The 19943-nt window shown below is 36.2% G+C and overlaps 3 protein-coding genes and 1 long non-coding RNA gene across 6 annotated transcripts; 3 read left to right on the forward strand and 1 right to left on the reverse strand.

The window, feature by feature from the left end:
• LOC122275650 (protein FAR-RED IMPAIRED RESPONSE 1-like) lies at nucleotides 1-5571 on the forward strand. Of its 2 annotated transcripts, XM_043084794.1 has the most exons (5): nucleotides 1-1364; nucleotides 1429-1503; nucleotides 1685-1813; nucleotides 1898-4152; nucleotides 4300-5571. In XM_043084794.1, the coding sequence occupies exons 1-4, from the start codon at nucleotides 1290-1292 to the stop codon at nucleotides 2669-2671; spliced, it is 1053 nt and encodes a 350-aa protein (XP_042940728.1). In that variant the 5' UTR covers nucleotides 1-1289; the 3' UTR covers nucleotides 2672-4152; nucleotides 4300-5571. The 2 variants fall into 2 exon arrangements, with proteins under 2 accessions (XP_042940728.1, XP_042940727.1); XM_043084793.1 differs by lacking the exons at nucleotides 1-1364; nucleotides 1429-1503; nucleotides 1685-1813 and having other exon boundaries at nucleotides 2685-4152; nucleotides 4300-4573; nucleotides 4672-5571.
• Nucleotides 5572-6227: 656 nt separating this feature from the next.
• LOC122277659 lies at nucleotides 6228-8577 on the reverse strand. The gene is made up of 3 exons (XR_006229069.1): nucleotides 8019-8577; nucleotides 6755-6991; nucleotides 6228-6662 (listed from the first exon to the last, which is right to left on the reverse strand). It is a non-coding gene; the product is annotated as an uncharacterized LOC122277659 (long non-coding RNA).
• A 137-nt stretch (nucleotides 8578-8714) lies between these two features.
• On the forward strand, nucleotides 8715-13484 carry LOC122277657 (DEAD-box ATP-dependent RNA helicase 57). 2 transcript variants are annotated; one of them, XM_043087743.1, is made up of 13 exons: nucleotides 8715-9005; nucleotides 9126-9240; nucleotides 9328-9467; nucleotides 9579-9670; nucleotides 10029-10125; nucleotides 10270-10350; nucleotides 10446-10678; nucleotides 10926-11120; nucleotides 11209-11299; nucleotides 11670-11792; nucleotides 12133-12283; nucleotides 12822-13106; nucleotides 13204-13484. In XM_043087743.1, the coding sequence occupies exons 1-12, from the start codon at nucleotides 8928-8930 to the stop codon at nucleotides 13019-13021; spliced, it is 1596 nt and encodes a 531-aa protein (XP_042943677.1). In that variant the 5' UTR covers nucleotides 8715-8927; the 3' UTR covers nucleotides 13022-13106; nucleotides 13204-13484. The 2 variants fall into 2 exon arrangements, with proteins under 2 accessions (XP_042943677.1, XP_042943678.1); XM_043087744.1 differs by lacking the exons at nucleotides 12822-13106; nucleotides 13204-13484 and adding an exon at nucleotides 11919-12046 and having other exon boundaries at nucleotides 12133-12272.
• Nucleotides 13485-15535: 2051 nt separating this feature from the next.
• Nucleotides 15536-19010, forward strand: LOC122275177 (beta-1,4-xylosyltransferase IRX9). Its single transcript, XM_043084148.1, has 3 exons — nucleotides 15536-16431; nucleotides 17286-17523; nucleotides 18611-19010. Exons 1-3 carry the CDS (start codon nucleotides 15749-15751, stop codon nucleotides 18779-18781), a joined length of 1092 nt encoding a protein of 363 aa, XP_042940082.1. The 5' UTR covers nucleotides 15536-15748; the 3' UTR covers nucleotides 18782-19010.
• Nucleotides 19011-19943: the final 933 nt, after the last annotated feature.

A 19943-nucleotide genomic window follows, 5' to 3' on the forward strand; every position in this document is an offset into this window, starting at 1 on the left:
AGTTGTAAAAATCATCTTGCCGAAAAGGTAATTGCTTTCACATTATTTGTTTTATTGTTCAGTTAAAAAAAATGTAGCTTTTCATCATTTTTCCTGAAGATAAACGGGATGAGCATTTCTGTATCCTCCATTGACTAGAAATCTGTAAACTCTCGAAGAATGCATGCAGTACTGCACATGTATTGTTTAGTTATTGTGGAAAAATTATGCTAGGCTCAGGTTGGGTATCTAATGACAGCCACGGTCTCGAAACCTTAGTAAATTAGTTGCCATAAATAATAAACTGATAGAAAATAGTGAATTTAATCATGTTAAACATTCTAACTTGTATCCTCACGTTATACATTCAAACACTCTTCACGTGTGAGATCAGACTCTAGAATGGAATGAGGATTTCAAACTTGGGTCAAACTGTCCATTATTATAACAATTTACCAGTCATCTCAAATGCCTAAATTTGAGATAGGAAAGAGTTAATTTAATTGATAACCCATATTCAAAGTAAAGTCAGGAGAAAGTATGTCCGTTGTAAAATTTGGGAGAATAAAAATTTTCATTTTGTTATCTTGTTTGCTTTCTTTTATGTGCGTGATTTACGTGAAGAACAATGTCATGGACCCTGTTGTGTGGAGCTTATTTGAGACAATCTGAGATGCCTGAAGTCGTGTACTTAAGCCCTTCTATTTTTTTCCTGCTATATGTCAGTGGTTTATGCAAAGATCAGCATGCATGTTGCTAACATCGAGTCATTGACTATTTAAAACAAGGGTTAAGATATATTATTTGGGTGCTTTTAACCTTTTCTTAAATAGACTTAGTAATGTGGGAAAAATACGGATATGATGAATGAACGAAAGGAGCTAAAAGTAGTCATAAAAGATATAACCTGAGGGAAGAAAACACCAATATATCAAATGAGGGAATAACGAAAGGAGCAAAGATTTTTGACTTGATAGACTGGAATATCCCTAGAACATTTTCTTTAAGTTATACTGGTCTGCAAGTAAGATATCTTCTTTTTTCTGTATTCCAGCACATGCATCACGTAAAGCACTAAGTACAGCTAGAGGGATTGTTTAAGTTTTTGTGGCAACCATCTATAGTAGATATTGAAGTGAAACTCTAGCCATTACCGTGTTATGGTTTGTAGCAGAATATGCACAGGAAAACCTTCAGTCTAAATCAATATGACTTTATATCTGGGTTAATTCTGGATTTGTTTTAAATTATATATTTGATTTGTTTTGATGGTGTAAGAGATTTTAGCTTGGTTCTAAAATATTTTGCAGATGGATAAAGGTAAGGAGCATGCATCTCCTATAACATCTCCTACCGCAGAGCTATCAGCAAATCCATCAACCCAGGTATTCATTAATTAATGTTAAAATTAATTAATTAAAAATTATCATGATTGGTTTTGTACCGTAGGTGATACCAAGACCATTTTATCCATTTGGATCAATGCCGCCTACTGCAAATCCATCAACCAATCTAGCAACCCAGGTGAAGTGAATATTAAACTCTAGATATGATTTTTCTAATACCGCTATAGGTTGTGTTGAATGTTTTATAAATTAATTTTTCCATCTTTCTCATGTAAAAAAGAACATATTGAAAAAATGAATTGACGTCATTAATATTAGTACCTTTGTATTTCATAATTATTATTATTTTATGGCATTAGGTGATACCAATACCATTTTATCCGGATTTAACAAATGTGATGCATGGTTGCCATCCACCAATGCCACATGCATGGTATCCACCATTTGTTCCTCGGCCTGATGCCAACCCATCTACATGGACTAATGAGGTGATAAATTCATTCATTAAATTGGCTTTAATTGGAATTTAGATGAGTAATCGATTTAAAATATTATTTGGGTGTATACTGTAGGGAAATCCGTTGTCCCCATTTCAGTCATCAGTTAACCCTTCGATGGAAGTACACTCCGCTAGTTCAAGCCATGTGGATGAAATTCAAGAGATCACACCTGACTCTACTCCCTCCGGTCAATATACTGTTGAATCAAATGAGAAGATTGGGTCTGGGCCACAATCTTCCGGGCATACTGAAGGGGCTGATATCATTCAGGCGCCGAAGGTCGGGATGGTGTTTAAAGATGAAGAGGAGTTAAATTGTTATTATAAAAGATATGGGCAGGAATGTGGTTTTGGGATAATGACACAAAGGAGTCATAGGTTTGAGGATGGGAGCATCAAATATGTCACATTGGGTTGTGCTCGTGGTGGGAAGGCACGAAACCGAACGTCAAATGTCGCAAAGCCACGTCCGACATCAAAGACAGACTGTAAAGCAAGGATAAATGCTATGTTCATTGATGGGGTGTTGAAGGTGTCAACTGTTAATAATTCTCATAATCATGGCCTCAGTCCACAAAAGGCAAGGTTCTTCCGCTGCAATAGAGAAGTAAGCGAGTCTGTTAAAAGAGTGTTAGATACAAATGATCAGGCTGGGATCAGAATGAACAAGAGTTTTGCCGCTCTTGTGCAAGAAGCAGGTGGGTTTGAGAACTTGCCATTCAATGAAAAAGACTGTCGTAATTACATTCATAAGGCACACCACCTTCGACTTGGGAAAGGTGGCGCTGGAGCCCTCCGTGAGTATTTTGCCCGGATGCAATACAAGAATGATGGTTTTTTTCACTAATAGATATGGATGATGACGGGCGGTTGAGGAATGTGTTCTGGGCAGATGCAAGAAGTAGGGCATCATACAAATATTTTGGAGATGTCATTACATTCGACACCACATATTTGACAAACAGATATGGAATGCCGTTTGCCCCGTTTGTTGGTGTAAACCACCATGGCCAGTCAATTCTTTTGGGGGCAGGCTTGATTTCTAGTGAGGATACAGAGACTTTCACCTGGTTGTTTCAAACGTGGTTGAATTGTATGGATGGTGACGCTCCAAAGGCTATTATCACTGATCAAGATAGGGCCATGAAAAATGCAATTGCGCTTGTCTTTCCAAATAGTCGGCACAGATTTTGTTTATGGCACATATTGAAAAAATTACCTGAGAAGTTAGGTTCACATGGTGCTTACAAAACTGGGTTGAAAAGTCAGTTGTTAAATTGTGTGTATGACTCGCACACAACAGAGGAGTTTGAGAGATCTTGGGCAGTGATAATTGAGACGTACAACTTGCAGGAGAATGCTTGGTTGCAGAGTTTATACGTTGAGCGTATGTATTGGGCACCCGTATTCATGAAAGAAGTATTTTGGGCTGGAATGAGTACAACCCAACGAAGCGAAAGCATGAATGCTTTTTTTGATGGGTATGTGCATGCTAAGACAAACTTAAAAGAATTTGTTGATCAATTCGATAATGCATTGAGGAAGAAGATTGAGAATGAAAATGCAGCGGACTTCCACTCCTTCAACACCGCTATTCCAGTCATCTCTCCCTCTCCACTTGAGAAGACATTTCAAAACATATACACTTGCAATAAATTTAGGAAAGTCCAGAAAGAAGTGATGGGGATGCTTGCAAGTCTTCCAACTCTACACCGGAAGGATGGTGTAATTGCTACGTACCATGTAGAAGATGAGGTGGATATTGATGATTTCATCAAAGAGGTGACCCATACGGTGTATTTTAATGAGGTCGAATGCGAGGTGAAGTGTTCATGTGCCTTGTTCGAGATGAGAGGCATATTGTGTAGGCATGTATTAGGCATTATGAGACTTAACAAAATCCGTTCGGTGCCGGAAAAGTACATATTAGATCGATGGAGGAAAGACATAAAAAAGACATACACCCTTATCCGAAGTAGTTATGACATAGTTGATGAGAGGCCAGAAGTGAGTAGATATTCACGTATCATCAAGAGATGTTATCAGGTCGCCACTAATGCAGCTTCATCTGATGAGCATACTGAGGATATGCTAGCTAAGTTAGATGCAATGAACTTAGGCTACTTGAATAAGGGTGCATCTCATCAAACTTGTTCGAACGTTGCAGTTACACTTGCCGCTACAACCACAACTGAGAGTTCGAAGAAAGTACTGAGTCCCCTTGTAGTGAGAGGTAAAGGTAGACCGCCATCTCTGAGGAAGAAATCAATGATTGAGAGAGTCAAGCCCACGACGAAGAAGTCTACTCAAAAAGGAAAACGTAAACAGGTTAACTCAATATAACCCTATCTGTATATTTTAGCTTCATATTCACTTAAATGTTTGTTAAGGAGTATTGATTTCAATTTCAGATTTTGCCATTTTTTTTTTTCTGATGATATTTTAATCCTTTATAATTTTTTTATAACTTTGTAGCCGCATGGAAGAGAAGGCGAAGTTGTTGGAACGTGTCGGAATTTATTTGGACAACCAGTTATTGGGACACAACAAAGTGTAGCCGTTCAGGTTACATACGGGTTTTTATTATTTATATTGTGTTTTTTGGGCTAGGAAAAATGAGTTTGCATAGCAGTTTTTGTTTGTTGATCTAATATTTTGGATGTATTGTTAGCCGCCTCAAAACACTACCGACGACATACCCTTTAGTTCCACTGAGTTTGGTGTTGCAATGATTGAGACTCAAGAAAGTGTAAACCATCTTGTTTAACTTGGTCTTTACTCTAGCCGTCCCATGTTTTATGGCACTTTTTGGTTTTATTTTTAACAGTTATGGTTTTCCCGTCACAGATACCTATTGAAGTGGATGGAACCCAGCTTGATAGCTTGCCACAGACACAATAGTGGCTGTAAGTCAGTAAGTTAGATAGACAAATATTTAAGTTTGATAGAGCCATTTTGTTGTATTGCATAAATATGGGCTTATTTTGATATCTATTGCATAAATATGGGCTTATTTTGATCTATATAAGAGTTGGGAGGATAACATTGATCCCGTTCACCTCTTGAGGCTGTAAGTCAGTAAGTTTTGGTCTTTACCTCCAAATTATCACAACTGCCTAATAGATATGGCTTCAGTCAATTCTTTTGCTTATGTCATTGCTTGCTTTCCTATGTTCATACAAAGTAGTTCTTGATCTAAAAAAACAAACCATTAATATTTTATGAAAAGTCATTTTATGGTTTTTTGCTTATGCTATCAGGTATGGTTTATATAGTTTATTTCGTGCTTGAAATAGCTTTCAGACTATTTGTGTCTATTTGTTGTGTGCTGTGATTTCAGACTAGATTTTTGGTAGATTCATGGCACTTTTGTACAAAAATAGGAAGATTAAGAGATTACTTGGCTTGCTTTTTGGATCCAGTCAAGCAAGAGATGGGTATATAAAAGCAGATCAATTCCAGTGATTTTGTTGGAGAAATCCTTTATTTGCTTATGTAATTATTAGTTGCAAAGGATATTGAGAGCTGTTTCTGCAGAGGAATTTGGAGTTTGTTGGCTACGGCATTGGGTAGCTGTTGTAGTTATTAAATTATGGACAACTGAACTATTAAATTTTGATATGTAAATATATAAGATCAGCTTGCAGGAGTTTGCCCGGATGCATGTGTTTTTTTTGCTGCTGCTGCAGAATTTTTTGTTTGTTGGCTACGGCTGTAAGTCAGTAAGCTTGCAGGAGTTTGCCCGGATGCAGGTGTTTTTTTTGCTGCTGCTGCAGAATTTTTTGTTTGTTGGCTACGGCTGTTTTTTCTTCAGGTTGTGATTCCTTTTTGGATAACTGAACTATACCATTTATGTAAATATATAATTCATTTGGATTCGTTTGGAATGCATATGGGAATGGGTTTGTAAATAAATGTGTAAATATATTTTAGTCCGAATTTGTTTCCCAATTCGTATGGCACATAAATGCATGTCATATTGCTAGTGTGTAAAGAACAAGAGGAACAGGCTGTAGGGAAAAGGTCTGAAGGGGAGATGCATGAATTGATAGTGATGGCAGGAGCATTTAGTGCACACAGATTTTGGCTTTCGGTGAAAAATGCTTTTTCTTCACACCAGTTTATCACTCATGGCTTTTGGAGATCTGTAAAGCAATTGGAATGATAAATGCTACCAGATAATGAATGGTTTTATACAAATAATACTCTATGTGCTTTATAGAACTAGAAACACAAGACGTCAAATATTAGTTCATCAGTCTCATTTCATTCTTGCACCATCATTCAGGCATCAACGTTAATGTTCAGTTCTGAGCTTGTTCTCACAATTTCAGGCATGTAAGTCAAATATGAACTTGCCATTCTCATGAAATTTGGGTCACATTCATTGATACTTTGAGTTTATACAGTTTCAAAAGTAGTGTCCCCCATGATCCAAAATACATCACAAATATTTCCCCCAAAAGTGCAGTACATATTGCATGCAATTCTAGAACTAGTAATCTAAAAGCACATATTAAAGTGTTCAGATATATACAATCTTAGCTTCAGCACAGATTTGCAGTACATATTCAACGTGATAGTGTCACGTACGAACAAACTACTATACAAATTGCCAAATAGATACGAAGCAATCTGCGTTCACGACGGATGTCTGTACGTTGTCTTTGAATATCGAGTTGGTCATTGTGAACTCCCAACTCCATCTTTACAATCTCTTCCTCTCTTTTTCGAAGCTCTTCCTCCTTCCTTAAAATCTGAATTTCTTTCTTAAGGAGTTCTTTTTCTCTATCCTCACTGCTATTTGCCCATTTGAAATAGTTGCAGTGGGGCAACCCCTGCTAATAAACAAACAAATAACTAGTAAGTAAAATATCACAAATTTGGGTCAAACCCAAATGAATGCCAAAATGATTAAAATTGTTTGTACCTTCGTATTATAATTTGGACACCCAAAGAATGATCGACCCGGATTTCTTCGCGTATACGATGTTCGAAGTGTAGCGGGCTTCCCACAAGTGCACATTGGGTTGTTCCTCGAAGTTTGATTAATAAGAGAAGATGAAGAGACACACGATGATACATTTTCTTCAACAAACATGTTGCCAAACTACTGCCGCTCTTGTCCAATGTGAATAAAACAACCAATCTAGAATACTAAAAGAGTCTGCCCATACAAGTTAGAACTTTTTTAAAAATCAATAGTTTTAAAAATCAGATCAATCTCTCAATCAGTCTAACCATTAGATCGATGTGGTTAGACTCATAGGGAAACAATCTAAATTTTATAAGCCTCATGAACTTCGGAAGACATTAAAGGCATGGCATTAAGCTGTATAAAGCAAATTTAAACAATAAGAGCGAAATACTATGCAACCATTAATTGGAGTTCTCTGCTCTTATATATTTTTCTAAGTATGAGATCAAAGTAAATACATAATATTAATAATATATAGAGCACCCAGCATAACAAATTTCTAACTATATAACCCTAACAAGGACAACATTAGATTTGGCTGCACAGTCCAGCTTGATCAAATTTAAACAGCTTAACTATACTCAAGACCAAGTGCAAATCTGATTTTGGACTTTAATAAGGATAATGCCATTATAATCAAAATCAACTCAGTCATCATTTTTAAAAAACCTATAATTTCCAAATCAGTCAATCACACACACATCACAAACTAATGGATGGAAATAAAAATAACAGTTGATCCATCATTGTATAAGTGGAGACGTTCTAGAATAATATAACATAAAAACACCAGTCTAATTGATAACTTTGCATGATTCCACAATGGAGATTAAACCCATAAATCTAATTGGTCCTGCTTGTTACTGGTCATGATAACAAGAGCCACTCCCAACTCTTGAGAGATGAATGAAATAACACCCATAAATCACTTCTGCATATTTACCTCTTTCTTGATGATGCAAACCCATAAATTTCAGAAAAAGAGGAACAGGCTAACTAAAAACAGAAAAGGGAAAATCCTTTGTTTACACAATCTAATAGTGTAAACACATAGTATTTTTCTACACAATCTAGAAAAATCACCCAAAAAATCAAATCTGTACAATTTCACATCTACAATAACATTTATTCTATACCAATACAAAACCCCTTAGAATCGACACAATCCAAACAGCTCATTACATTTAACTATAATATCCAAAAAACCGTGACTTACAGTGGGGGAGGGAACGTCACGGGGACTGCGACGAGTAGGGAGGGGTTAGAACAGAAAATACACGGGGCTGCCGAGGGGAGGAAAAACACTATGGGTTACGGCGATTTCGATTTCGAAATCGATGTTGGAGGTTACTGATTTCAATGTTGGAGAAAGGGGAAAGGTGTTCTTCAGATGGGTTAGGGCTCCCGGTGATTTTGATTTCAAATGGGTTAGGACGATTTCGATTTCGATTTCATTGGTGGAGATTACTGATTTCGATGTTGGAGAAAGGGGAAAGTTGTTCTTCATATGGGTTAGGGCTCTTGGGGATTTTGATTTCAAATGGATTAGGGCGATTTCGATTTCGGTGGCGTTGGTGGAGAGTACCGGTTCGATGTTGGAGAAGTAGGGAGGTGTTCTTCAGATGGGTTAGGGCTCACATCGGGATTTCGACTTCAAATGGGTTGGGGGAAAGACGAAAATGTTCCTGTGAATTGAATCTGATAAGCTAATCTTCAAAATTTCATTCCCGCTCCATTACACTTCGGTCTGCCGTTGTCTTTAATGAAACGTATCGTTTCATTATCCACGTCAGCCAACGGTGCGCAGTTGTTACGCGAGCTGCCTGCATAAAGACTTTTCCTTTATAAAATTCTTTTATGTCTCTGCCAACCCTATTTTTAAGATGTATATTCTTTTAGTAACGTCTAGTCATCGACAGTGTATGTAAAACCTCCGAGAAAACCCCTCAAGTCTTGCCAATAAGTTAATAACCTTACGGCCGCCATTGCCTCGCCGCAACCAGAGGCCGTGCTTTTGTTTGTTACCTTCTGCTAAAAAGGCGGAAGCTAAAGAGCCCGAGGTCATTTGCAAAGTAGTTTCTCTCAGAATCTTCCTTGATCTGTTCCTGCTTGTCGTTCCTCAATCATGGAAAAAGCCTCCTTTTTGTTTTCTGGTATTCACTTTGATCGGAAGAAATTCGCCAAAGATTTCACCAGATTCCAGGTATGATTTTTTTGTTTTTTTCCCTTCTTCTTCTTCTTCTTCTTCTTCTTCTAATTATTCAAACAATAATCTCTCTCATATTAGGCTGATTTCTTGTCAAACCTCCCATGTTTCATCTAGGAGAAGAAAGAAGATAAATTGATAGAGGACTCAAACTTCCTTGAAACTGAAATATCTGAACCGGGGGAGGGGAAGACTTCTTTCAAGAAGCGGAAGCGGAAGACACTGGCTTCAGGTAATTCATTTTATTTTGTAAATAAATATTTTTTTGCTTTGTGGAGTTCAATTTTCGTAAGCTGACATTCGCATTTCATTTCAAAAGAAACGATAGAGGGATTCACAGTCTTTAAGAGTTCGAAATCAGCAGCAGCAGCAGCACCACCTGTGGTCCTGAACGAAGAGAATGATCAAACCGAAAATAGGCTCTCCAAAGAAAAGAAGGAACTATATAGGCAACAAGAGGTTTCTGCGATTTCTTCATCTACTTCTAGTTCTTTGGCCTTCTTCTCTTAAGATTTTTTTAATGTATTTTTTGTGAAATTATTATTAATTTCGTTTTCTTTATGCGGATAGCGGGATGCTCTGTCACGCAAGAAGTACAACATTCATGTTTCCCGGAATAATGTAGCAACCCCACTTCAAAGTTTCGCAGAGTTAAGCTCTAGGTATTCCCTGTTTCTATTTCATGCTAGTAGTTTGGGTACGCCTTGCGTCTATGTTAATCTTTTTACTAAAGAAGCTCCCGCTGTTAATACTTTATCTGTTGTTCCGAGTACCTAGTGCTTTCTTCTTCTTTTAGCTATATTCGTTGTTATTTATACAGGTAAAATCTTCTGGCTGCCATATTCTTTGGCATTTAAAATATGTTACCGCACAAAACTTTGGCTTGGTGTATCCCCAGTACAGAGCATTAGAATATATGTTTTTCTTCCTTTCTTGATCATGATTCTTACCTTCTCTTTTGCAAGTTTTTGCTTGCAATAATTTTTACTGAAAATGCAAATTTGTGTGATATATTTACAGATATGGTTGTGAGCCTTATTTGTTACACAATATGGCCAAACTCGGATTTAAAGAGCCTACACCAATCCAACGGCAGGCTATTCCAGTCCTTTTATCCGTAGGGTCTCCTATTTTAGCTATCTTCTCCTCTGGCTGATTTAAGTTTTTTCTCTTTCTTATCTTCTGCTTCATTGAATTTTGAAATGGATTAATATAACTTGGTGTGGAAGTTGTTCTGACTATTGTCATAAGTTCATTTTAGGATCAGGAATGCTTTGCATGTGCTCCAACTGGATCCGGTAAAACTATGGCTTTTGTGTGTCCCATGCTAATGAAACTTAAGGTATTATTTATGTCTTCAACATCTTTGTCCAATGACGATTCTTGAGATTCTGTTATCGCCTATTTTTTATAAGTATCTATATTTTCACATTTTAGGATGCCTCAACTGATGGCATCCGAGCTGTTATCCTCTGTCCCACCCGAGAGCTGGCTGTTCAGACCACCAGAGAAAGTAAGAAACTGGCAAAAGGGAAAAAGTTCCGTATCAAAGTGATGTCGAGACAGCTATTAAGAAATACTGATTTGTCAAAGTTGCCTTGCGATATACTTATATCAACACCACTAAGGTTAAGGTTGGCTATTCGCAAGAAGAAGCTTGACTTAAGAAGGTGCGTGGTGTCAATGTCTTGTTTATGCAAAACTAATTAAGAAATTTGGAACAATTGGCTATGGATCAATTCAGTAGTAGAATGAACACTATTTTATTTCTCCTTGTTGAGTTACCATTAAGATTAAAATGACTATGTTTTCTTGTGCCCTGAGAGTGGTTTTATAGGAAGTTGTGCACTATTGACAGCTCTCAGTGGTCTATAGGCTGGTTTGAAATGCTCCACTAAGAGCTTTGGTACTTTGCAGGGTTCAGTATCTTGTCCTGGATGAATCTGATAAGTTATTTGAGCAAGGTTTATTAAAGCAGATTGATTCTGTGGTCAAGGCTTGCTCAAATCCTTCAATAATACGCTCCATGTTTAGTGCTACCTTACCTGACTTTGTTGAGGAGCTTGCACGCACAATAATGCATGATGCTGTTAGAGTTATTGTTGGCCGAAAGTAAGATTGACTTACTTTATTACTGAGAGGGATTTTGCTGTTTTTGCTGATAAGTTGACTTGTGTTCCACTTCTGAAAATCTGAACAGGAACACTGCTTCCGAATCAGTGAAGCAAAAATTGGTTTTTGCCGGGACTGAAGAAGGAAAGCTTATTGCACTTCGCCAAAGCTTTGCAGAGGTGTTAAAGATTCTTTTCCTATATAAAAAAAAGGAGATTTTAAAGATTCTGCTTAATATATATATGTATATAAGAGGTTTTAAAGATTCTGCTCAATTTCTCAGAACGTTGTCTTCAAGAAATGGTGACAGTGGCTGGCATTTGCACTCAAATATTAGAACAATTTTTTTTTTTTTGATGGTTAAATATTAGAACATTTTTAATAGATGAATCAAAAGTGACTTTCAACACTTGTTGCATGGCTGTATTTTGTGAAACTTATATGATATTTCTTTTAAGATTTTTCAATTTGTGTTTTTATCATATTGACCAAACTTACCTTAAAAAGAATCATCTTGATGTAACTCATTGTTCTTGTACTTGTCAGTAGAGTTTGAATCCACCTGTATTAATGTTTGTACAAAGCAAGGAGCGTGCAAAGGAATTATACGAGGAACTTGCATATGATAACATAAGAGTTGATGTCATCCATTCTGATTTGTCCCAATCACAGGTGAAATCTTATTCCCCTTTTTTTCCATATAAAAAACTTGTGAACATTCCCTGAATACTAGTTAAGAAAAAATTCAGAGAAGATGAAGGCTATCAAATGATCAAGCTTCTCTGCATTTCTTGCAAGGGAGAGACTGAGCATGGTTATATAAGGGTCCGTAGAAGTTTTCGAAAAAAGTAAAGATGGGCAAATGGATATATCTTTTTTTACTCTTAATCCTGCCAGTTTATGTTGGGGTTTTGGCTAATTCTCAGGTCTTCAAGTCACCTTATTTTATGGCCATTTTCGTTCTTCAAATAATTTTAGTCTACTCGATGCTAATGTATTACATTTAATACAGCGAGAAAATGCTGTCGATGATTTCAGAGCTGGCAAGACATGGATTTTGATTGCCACTGATGTAATTGCCCGGGGTATGGATTTCAAAGGTGTCAACTGTGTGATTAATTATGATTTTCCAGACTCTGCCTCTGCATATATCCACAGAATTGGTATGCCACTCATCTTGAACCTGCTTCTGGCCTCTGCAATCTGTCTATAAATAAATAGGTTGAGAAATATTTTGAAAAAATGCAGAATAACATGATCTTTTGATTAAATTATTTCCTTAGGAAGTTGTTAGGTAAGTAACCGAATGCTTTAAAAGATACTTTAAATTGTTAAGATTTGCTCACTCTCACTTATCAAAAAGATTTGCTCACTCTTATTGTTGATTGGAATTGTTACAATTACATAGAACTTTACCACTATTTTATCATAGTCGTACCATTTACCAACTAATGATATAATCCCATGCACTTTTCCTGGGGGGCTGGAAGGGGCATGCTTTACTTTTTATGGTAAATAAGAATAAGAACTTTATTGATGAAAACTAGGCATAGCCGAGGTGCACAAGAGAACAGTTGTGCTTTATGCCTTTTGCACATGTAATTTTACAGTTAGGTGATAGTGGTTTCTATAACAAATAGTAAGATTGCTCGGTTATTGACTTTTATGTGGTCTATATAAGTTTGTCATTCTTTTATATAGGTCGATCGGGCAGAGCAGGGAGGACAGGGGAAGCTATTACTTTTTACACCAAGAAAGATGTTCCATTCCTGCGGAACATCGCAAATATAATGACAGCTTCCGGCTGTGAAGTTCCATCTTGGGTCATGTCATTGCGCAAGATGAAATGGAAGAAGCACCGTCCACAAAGAGGCTCAATATCAACCAAACCAAAAGATTAGGAAGGATCTAGTATTGTTCAGAACTAATCTCTTACATGGAAATACTCTTCCACTCTCAGTTAACCTTTTCAGAACACATTTAAAGGTTAATATCATGGGAAACAACCAATTTTTTATTGATGGATTTCAGTTGCAACTGGGAAATGAGATTGATATCTTTATTTCATTCACTTTCTATGTAGATGGCTGCATGCCTGAAGGTTATACTGATCGTGGCCACATTTTTTGTTCCATAAATCGATGGTCTGATGCATGTTAGGCGAATGTCCCAGCAAAGGCCTGTCTGATATTGATTGACAATGGTATGGATGTGTTGTTTCATTACAAAGCAACTCTCTCATAAATGATCCTAGTCTTGATCTTGGTCTGTATAAGCTAAACCTGGCCATGGACCTATTATCGGATTCTTCATTATTTGCGACAGTTCAATTTAATATATGAATTCTCATATTACTATTGGTCATGATCGTCGTCATCAACAAGAAGGTCAATGATAAGTTCGGGTTTCCAAATTGCAAATTAAAATAAACATCAATGGAATCAAGAAAGAAAAAGGAAAAGTAAAAATGTAAGTATAAAAAGAATGATACCATACACGAGTTTGATTTCCAATTCAAAATCTACACAATTAGTAAGGTGAAAGGTATGAAGGAGTACTCGGGGCGTCATTATATTTCCTTTTCCTTCACTTTCTAGGCAACCAAATACAGAAAGCAAAGTATAAGAAATGACATTGGTAGTCAATGATGGGTAGCTCTAGTCGAAGCTTGAGTCTTCATCGATGATAAATGTCATGTGTATGAGAAACAGAGCGAGATATATATTGGGGAAGACTTGGATTTTTCTTCCGATAAGTATCTATTCATCTAGTGGAGTTTTGCTATATATAAGTCGATGTGTTAACACACTACTTAAAGTTGGACTTATTATAATTTAAAAATAAAAATAAAATACCAATTATTATTTAGCATAGCTAAGCTTCCACATCAGCGATGCGTTAGGTGTGTAAAAAATAAAACTTATAAATATATTTTATCATCCATCAAGTACTTCAAGATTGGTTGATTAATCAAATTCAAAGAACAATCAACAAAGAGACAAAACCAAATAATTTTTCAGATCGAGGATCGACAAACAGGGAAAAACAACCATTGCTAAGTTAATTAATACATGACTTCTTACAAACAAATGAAAATGTGATGCAACGATATTATTGCCTGCCAGCCATGGACTCGCCAGCAATATCTCATCTCATTATCTTTGCATCATCATCAGTACTCGCATGCAGGAAGGAAGAAGAGATCGATCGAGGAGACTAATCTAGATTAATTAATATATAGCCAGGAATTAATAGGAATATCTCAGGCCGGCCTCTTGGTTGGGGATCAGAAACACTCACATAATTATACAGATCGAAGATCATCCATGATCCATGCATCCCCAAAATCATTCCATTTCTATTCCTTCGTTATTGAAAGAGAAAATTATTTATACAGTCCTAGAGTGCATGCATGTATAAGTCTCACATAATCATTTTAAGAAATATGGAAACAACCTAGAACCCACACAAAAAAATTAATTTTTTCTTAGTGGACTCTACTTTTCTTAAAGAAAGTACATAAGATTTGATATTTTAAAACTATATCTGGCATTACTCGTATAATTGGAAATAGCTTTTCTGAATGAGTAATGCTAGGTTTGTGCACTTGATGTGATAAGACATTTTTTCTTAGTAACACCAACATATTATAGTTATGATTTAAATGAGTAATGCTATAAATAGTCTTAGATGGTACAAGTGACGCGTACTTCTTTTATAAAAGGATATAGTGTACTATTAAAAAATTAATTTTTTATTGTAGATTCCACTTTTACTCACCTTTTTCAAATAAAATGTATGGTACTTATATAACAGTAAATATCATTTATCTTTATTTTTATATATAGGATGGAATTGATATCTTTTCCGTACCAATCCATTATTCATAATTATGAATATATATCCCAACATAAATGCACATATCACGGTCGATGTATTTCCTAGATCGTGGATTTTGGGTGTTCTATATTGAGGCATGACTTTGTATTATAGCAATATTGAGGGAATACTTTTTTCCAATCCAACTCTTGACCTTAACCTAATAATTTTTCTATGATTATTTGGTCAACTCCTTGTGACAAAATGAATCCTTTATATACATAAATACATATACATATACATATACATATACATATACATATATATGTATGTGTGTGTATTGAGAAATATTGTAACGTTTAACTACTGATGGAGGAGTGCGTTTTAGTTGTTGGGTTGCATCGATCCCAACAACCATTTGGTGCGGACAGCAACATCCTCTGTATCTTCCTTTTACTTCAAGGCACAACTAATGAAGAAAAGAAACACCTTCACCAATGAAACAATTCCAAACAAAAGCAATTAATCATTGAGTTCTCCCGTTCCTATCATAGACGCTTTGCTTCCTAATTCCAAACCTTTTACTAAACATTACTACAACTCTACGTATGACCGTCTCATCCATCAACATTCAAACCCAACTTTGCCACCTTATTATATATCTCAGTCTTCTACACTATTTCTCATTCCCTAAAGCAAAATCATCCACCCCGATCATCTCACTGACTCTGACTGATATTTCCACCCAAGAATTTTGATTCTTCAATTCCTTAATCTCGTCGTTCCTAGCTGCAAGGTGTGGAGAAATTATGGGGTCCTTGGAAAGATCAAAGAAAAAGGCTCAACTATGGAAGAAAGCAGTTGTCCATTTCTCTCTCTGCTTTATAATGGGGTTCTTCACCGGCTTCACTCCAACCGGAAAAGCATCATTTTTTTCCGACCATGTTGCTGCATCGAACATATCAGAATCTACAACGCCACAGCCCGTTGAAATGCTGCACCAAATAGATCCAAACCCTATTAATCGAAGTTTAATAGCTGAAGCTCCTGCGACCATTCCCACGAGCCGGCGGGCTAAGGAGTTTGAACCCACAGAAGTGTCGTCGGAAAAAGAAGCAGCAAAAGAACCCAAGTTGACGACCAGAGGACTCGTGATTATTGTCACTCCAACCAGCGCAAAAGATCAGTTTCGAGGTGTTCTTTTAAGAAGGCTGGCTAACACTATAAGGCTGGTTCCTCCGCCATTGCTGTGGATTGTGGTTGAAGCGCAGACGGATTCAGACGAAGTGTCGCAAATACTGAGAAAAACGGGCATTATGTATAGGCATTTGGTTTTCAGGGAGAATTTCACTAACACTGAAGCTGAAATGGATCACCAGAGAAACCTGGCGCTGAAGCACATCGACCACCATAAGCTCAGTGGGATCGTACATTTTGCGGGGCTTTCCAATGTTTATGATCTTGACTTCTTCCAACAACTCAGAGAAATCGAGTATGGATTTCTTCTTCCTTTCTGTTCTTAATTCATTACTTGCTTTTGAAAAGTAGTATTGATTAGTTAGAGGCCGTTTGGAATTAGTTAATGAAAATTTGAAAAGGAGTCAAGAAGATAAGAGTTTTTTGCAAGCAACTACGTACCTAACTTCCATAGGTACTTAAAATTAAGAACAATTAGATGGTAGGTAGGACTTAGGAGCTGGGATGAAAATTAACATTTCATACACTTATAAATATATGCATGCTATGGAATTTGACTATCAAAAATTTTATGTGCAGTCATTTTTACGTACTTCTTATGCATTCCAGTACTAATATGATTGATTGCGTTACTCTTTTGACCAATCACATCAGCAGAATACATAAAAGTGATTGTATATAATATAACTCTTTTCATGGATTCATTAATATATCTCTAATTAACCATAGTTTTTGTTTCAATTTACACCCTAAACAATTAAAACTATCAATTTACACTCTAATCTGGCAATTGCTTTTCAAAGATATGCATCCTTAATTTAGATCTGACTGCTGAGAATCAATTAAGGATGAGACACAATTTTGATGATCAAATTGTAGTCGAGGATGAAAATTAATTGTCAAAAAGTATGAAGAAAAAATTAACCAAGAATTAGTTGAAAAACATATTTTTTTAATCAATCGTTACTAATTGGTTTTCTATCTCAACCATTTAAAGCTAATTAATTGGATGATTAAGCTCGTTAATCTAACTTAATTCAACTCATAATTCCATTTACTTTCTTAGGGTGTAAAGAGTATATACGATGATTAATAAGGTTGACAGGTAGTTTTCTAACAAATAGATATACTACCAATATATATATGCAGAGTGTTTGGGACATGGCCGATAGCTTTGCTGTCAGCTAACAAGAAGAAGGTGAAAATAGAAGGACCAGTATGCGATTCTTCACAGGTAATAGGATGGCATCTAAGGCAAATGAACAATGAATCTGAGAAGACAAGACCCTCTATTAATATTCATATCTCCAGTTTTGGCTTCAACAGCTCCATTCTCTGGGACCCCGAAAGGTGGGGTCGCCCTTCTGCTCTTCAAAAATACTCCCAGGTACCTTACCTACCTACGTACGTACTATATATAACTATCATATTCATATATACATACATACATGCATACATACATATTCCTAATATATATTCCCAGCTTGCATGTGAGATTGAGAGAGACTCTTCACCTTCCCATCACGTACACATCATCATGATCCCACAAACTCAACTGATCATGTTCAACGAAAATCATTTTTAACCTAATTACTGATCATCATTGCCGACATTGGTGTATCGATCCAGCAGCCTGCTAGCTGCTTGTACTGACCTGCTGGGGCCCACGACGGTAACTGCCAGCAGCTACCAGATGTGCTGTGTCTGACCTTTATACATATACGTACGTGCGTGCATGCATACATACATATTTATTAGCTATTTTAGTAGATAATTGGCCATCCACCTCTAGTGTCGGCAGTCGTTAAAAGAGATCTTGATAACTAACAATTATTTGTTCAATTACTTGCGACTCAAGTTATCTTTATAGGAAACAGATTTATTATATGCATTAATCATGTAATTAATGAGCATACTCTTCAATTTTCTCATGATGAAATTGGAGATTTTTTTTTTTTTAACAAAAAAAAAGAGATAAACACGTAATTATTTGAGTTTTACAATATTTAATAGTAAAAATTCTAAGTATAATCATTTTTGTATATTTTTTATATATTCTATTAATGTAATTAATTACATTATTTTTTTAATATAAAATAATTACTTTAATCAATCAAATAAGTAAAATACATAAACATGACTATATATAGTAAAACTCATTTAATATTATTCGTATAACATTTTCAGACTGTTATTCCTCTTTATCAGCATTTAATTTTGTATATATTTATCTCTCTATATGCATGAACGATCCAATATGATGAGAGAATACGTGGAGAGAATCTAGATTCGCACTTTATCATGTGCCATTAATTAATTAGAAAGAAGAGGAAGAAAAGACAAAACCTTTTTAATTGTGCATGCATATATATTGATATGATCTTTAATTAATTATATATATATATGGTGTGTCATACGACGTTTCATATTTGTTAATTTGATCTTGTTTTATTATGATTTGTTAATCTTACTAGAATTCAATGAGATTCGTAAAACAAGTAGTTCTTGAAGACGAGACCAAATTAAAAGGAATCCCACCAGAGGACTGCTCTCGAATCATACTTTGGAGCCTTCAGTTTTTCAGTGGGGCAGCAACAATTGATCATGATCTTCAAACAGACGCATCGGATGGAGCTCGGAAGTAATTGATTATAAAGGAAATTAAGAAAAAAGTGAGATTAATTAGGAGGATCAGTAGTAGTACTACTGGATGGAGAAATATTTTCCAATTATGTGAGTACGTAGGTCAGCTAGCTTGCTGCCAAAAAATATATACATATTTCCTCCATTAATATTCATGTACTTTTGTTATAGTTTATAAGGAAGAAAACCTCATTCTTTGATTCTCATGTAAAAAGTTCATTTTTCAGCGTATATTTTTCGATATTACTTGTATCCAAAATGTAGGTGGTTAATTACATTCTAAGATGTTTGAATCTTTTACGGATTCCTCATGTCATCTTTATCATGTGCATATTGTTAACGATGTGTTTCACATACCGGTCATTGAGCTCAACCACATGCAACACAAGCAAAGAGGGTCTTGAGGTTGATGAAACACCTCCGATGCCTAAGTTAGTTTTAAGCTATTTTAGTGGGAATTTTAGTATATGAGGGAATGTAGAGAGTAATTCTAACGTAGTGCTTGGCTTTTATACTGCCTGCTTAGATGGTCCTCTATATCTCGTGTTAGAGTTGCCTGTCTTTCGTATGGGACTTCATGCTGTCACCTTTGATGTGGTGTGGTCTTTCCAGGTCCCATCTTTGTGGCAGGTTGGTTAATGCAACCACTTTCTACACGTTCTGTTAGGGAGAAAGGATTGTGTTGCGCACATTGTCAAGGACTGGGTGCCTCACCATGACGCCTGACCTCATTTCGTGTCAATCTTGGAGGGTGGCGTGGCCCTACTACTATTGCATGTGCAGTACGATGTCAAGAATGTTGGCGTCTCATCTTTCCACGTCTACTTCCTTCCCGCATGGGCCCCAGGCCTTTTTCCCCTTTTTCTGACTTGTGGGCTGACTACACTTTGGCCGTTGAGCCTCCTGGGTTATAAGTTAGTTAGGCCCAACCTGGTAGGGGATGTAAACATCCATTCCAATTACACAGCAAATTCCTACCGTACATGTATGGTGAGAATTTTTCTTTCTTTTCTTTTTTCTATTAAATTTATTATATATTTATTTTCCCATGATGTCTCGACGGTTTGTAACACTTGACGGACGAGTTATCCATTGTGCATGCCCGTCCATTTTCCCACGTCTAGGGTTGCGTCTAATAACTTGATCTTAGGTTCCCTCATGCAA

The sequence above is a fragment of the Carya illinoinensis genome, chromosome 9, assembly GCF_018687715.1.
Source record: "Carya illinoinensis cultivar Pawnee chromosome 9, C.illinoinensisPawnee_v1, whole genome shotgun sequence".
In the NCBI taxonomy this organism is placed as follows: domain Eukaryota; kingdom Viridiplantae; phylum Streptophyta; class Magnoliopsida; order Fagales; family Juglandaceae; genus Carya; species Carya illinoinensis.

Bases quoted from the DNA above. Each gene is read 5' to 3' on its own strand.
- LOC122277657 (XM_043087743.1), top strand. From the start codon at position 8,928: ATGGAAAAAGCCTCCTTTTTGTTTTCTGGTATTCACTTTGATCGGAAG. The intron at 9,006-9,125 runs GTATGATTTTTT...TGTTTCATCTAG, and splicing joins AAGATTTCACCAGATTCCAG to GAGAAGAAAGAAGATAAATT. The intron at 10,351-10,445 runs GTATTATTTATG...TTCACATTTTAG, and splicing joins CCATGCTAATGAAACTTAAG to GATGCCTCAACTGATGGCAT.
- LOC122275177 (XM_043084148.1), top strand. From the start codon at position 15,749: ATGGGGTCCTTGGAAAGATCAAAGAAAAAGGCTCAACTATGGAAGAAA. The intron at 16,432-17,285 runs GTATGGATTTCT...ATATATATGCAG, and splicing joins CAACAACTCAGAGAAATCGA to AGTGTTTGGGACATGGCCGA. The intron at 17,524-18,610 runs GTACCTTACCTA...TAATCTTACTAG, and splicing joins CTCTTCAAAAATACTCCCAG to AATTCAATGAGATTCGTAAA.
- LOC122275650 (XM_043084793.1), top strand. From the start codon at position 2,797: ATGCCGTTTGCCCCGTTTGTTGGTGTAAACCACCATGGCCAGTCAATT. The intron at 4,153-4,299 runs GTTAACTCAATA...ATAACTTTGTAG, and splicing joins AAAAAGGAAAACGTAAACAG to CCGCATGGAAGAGAAGGCGA.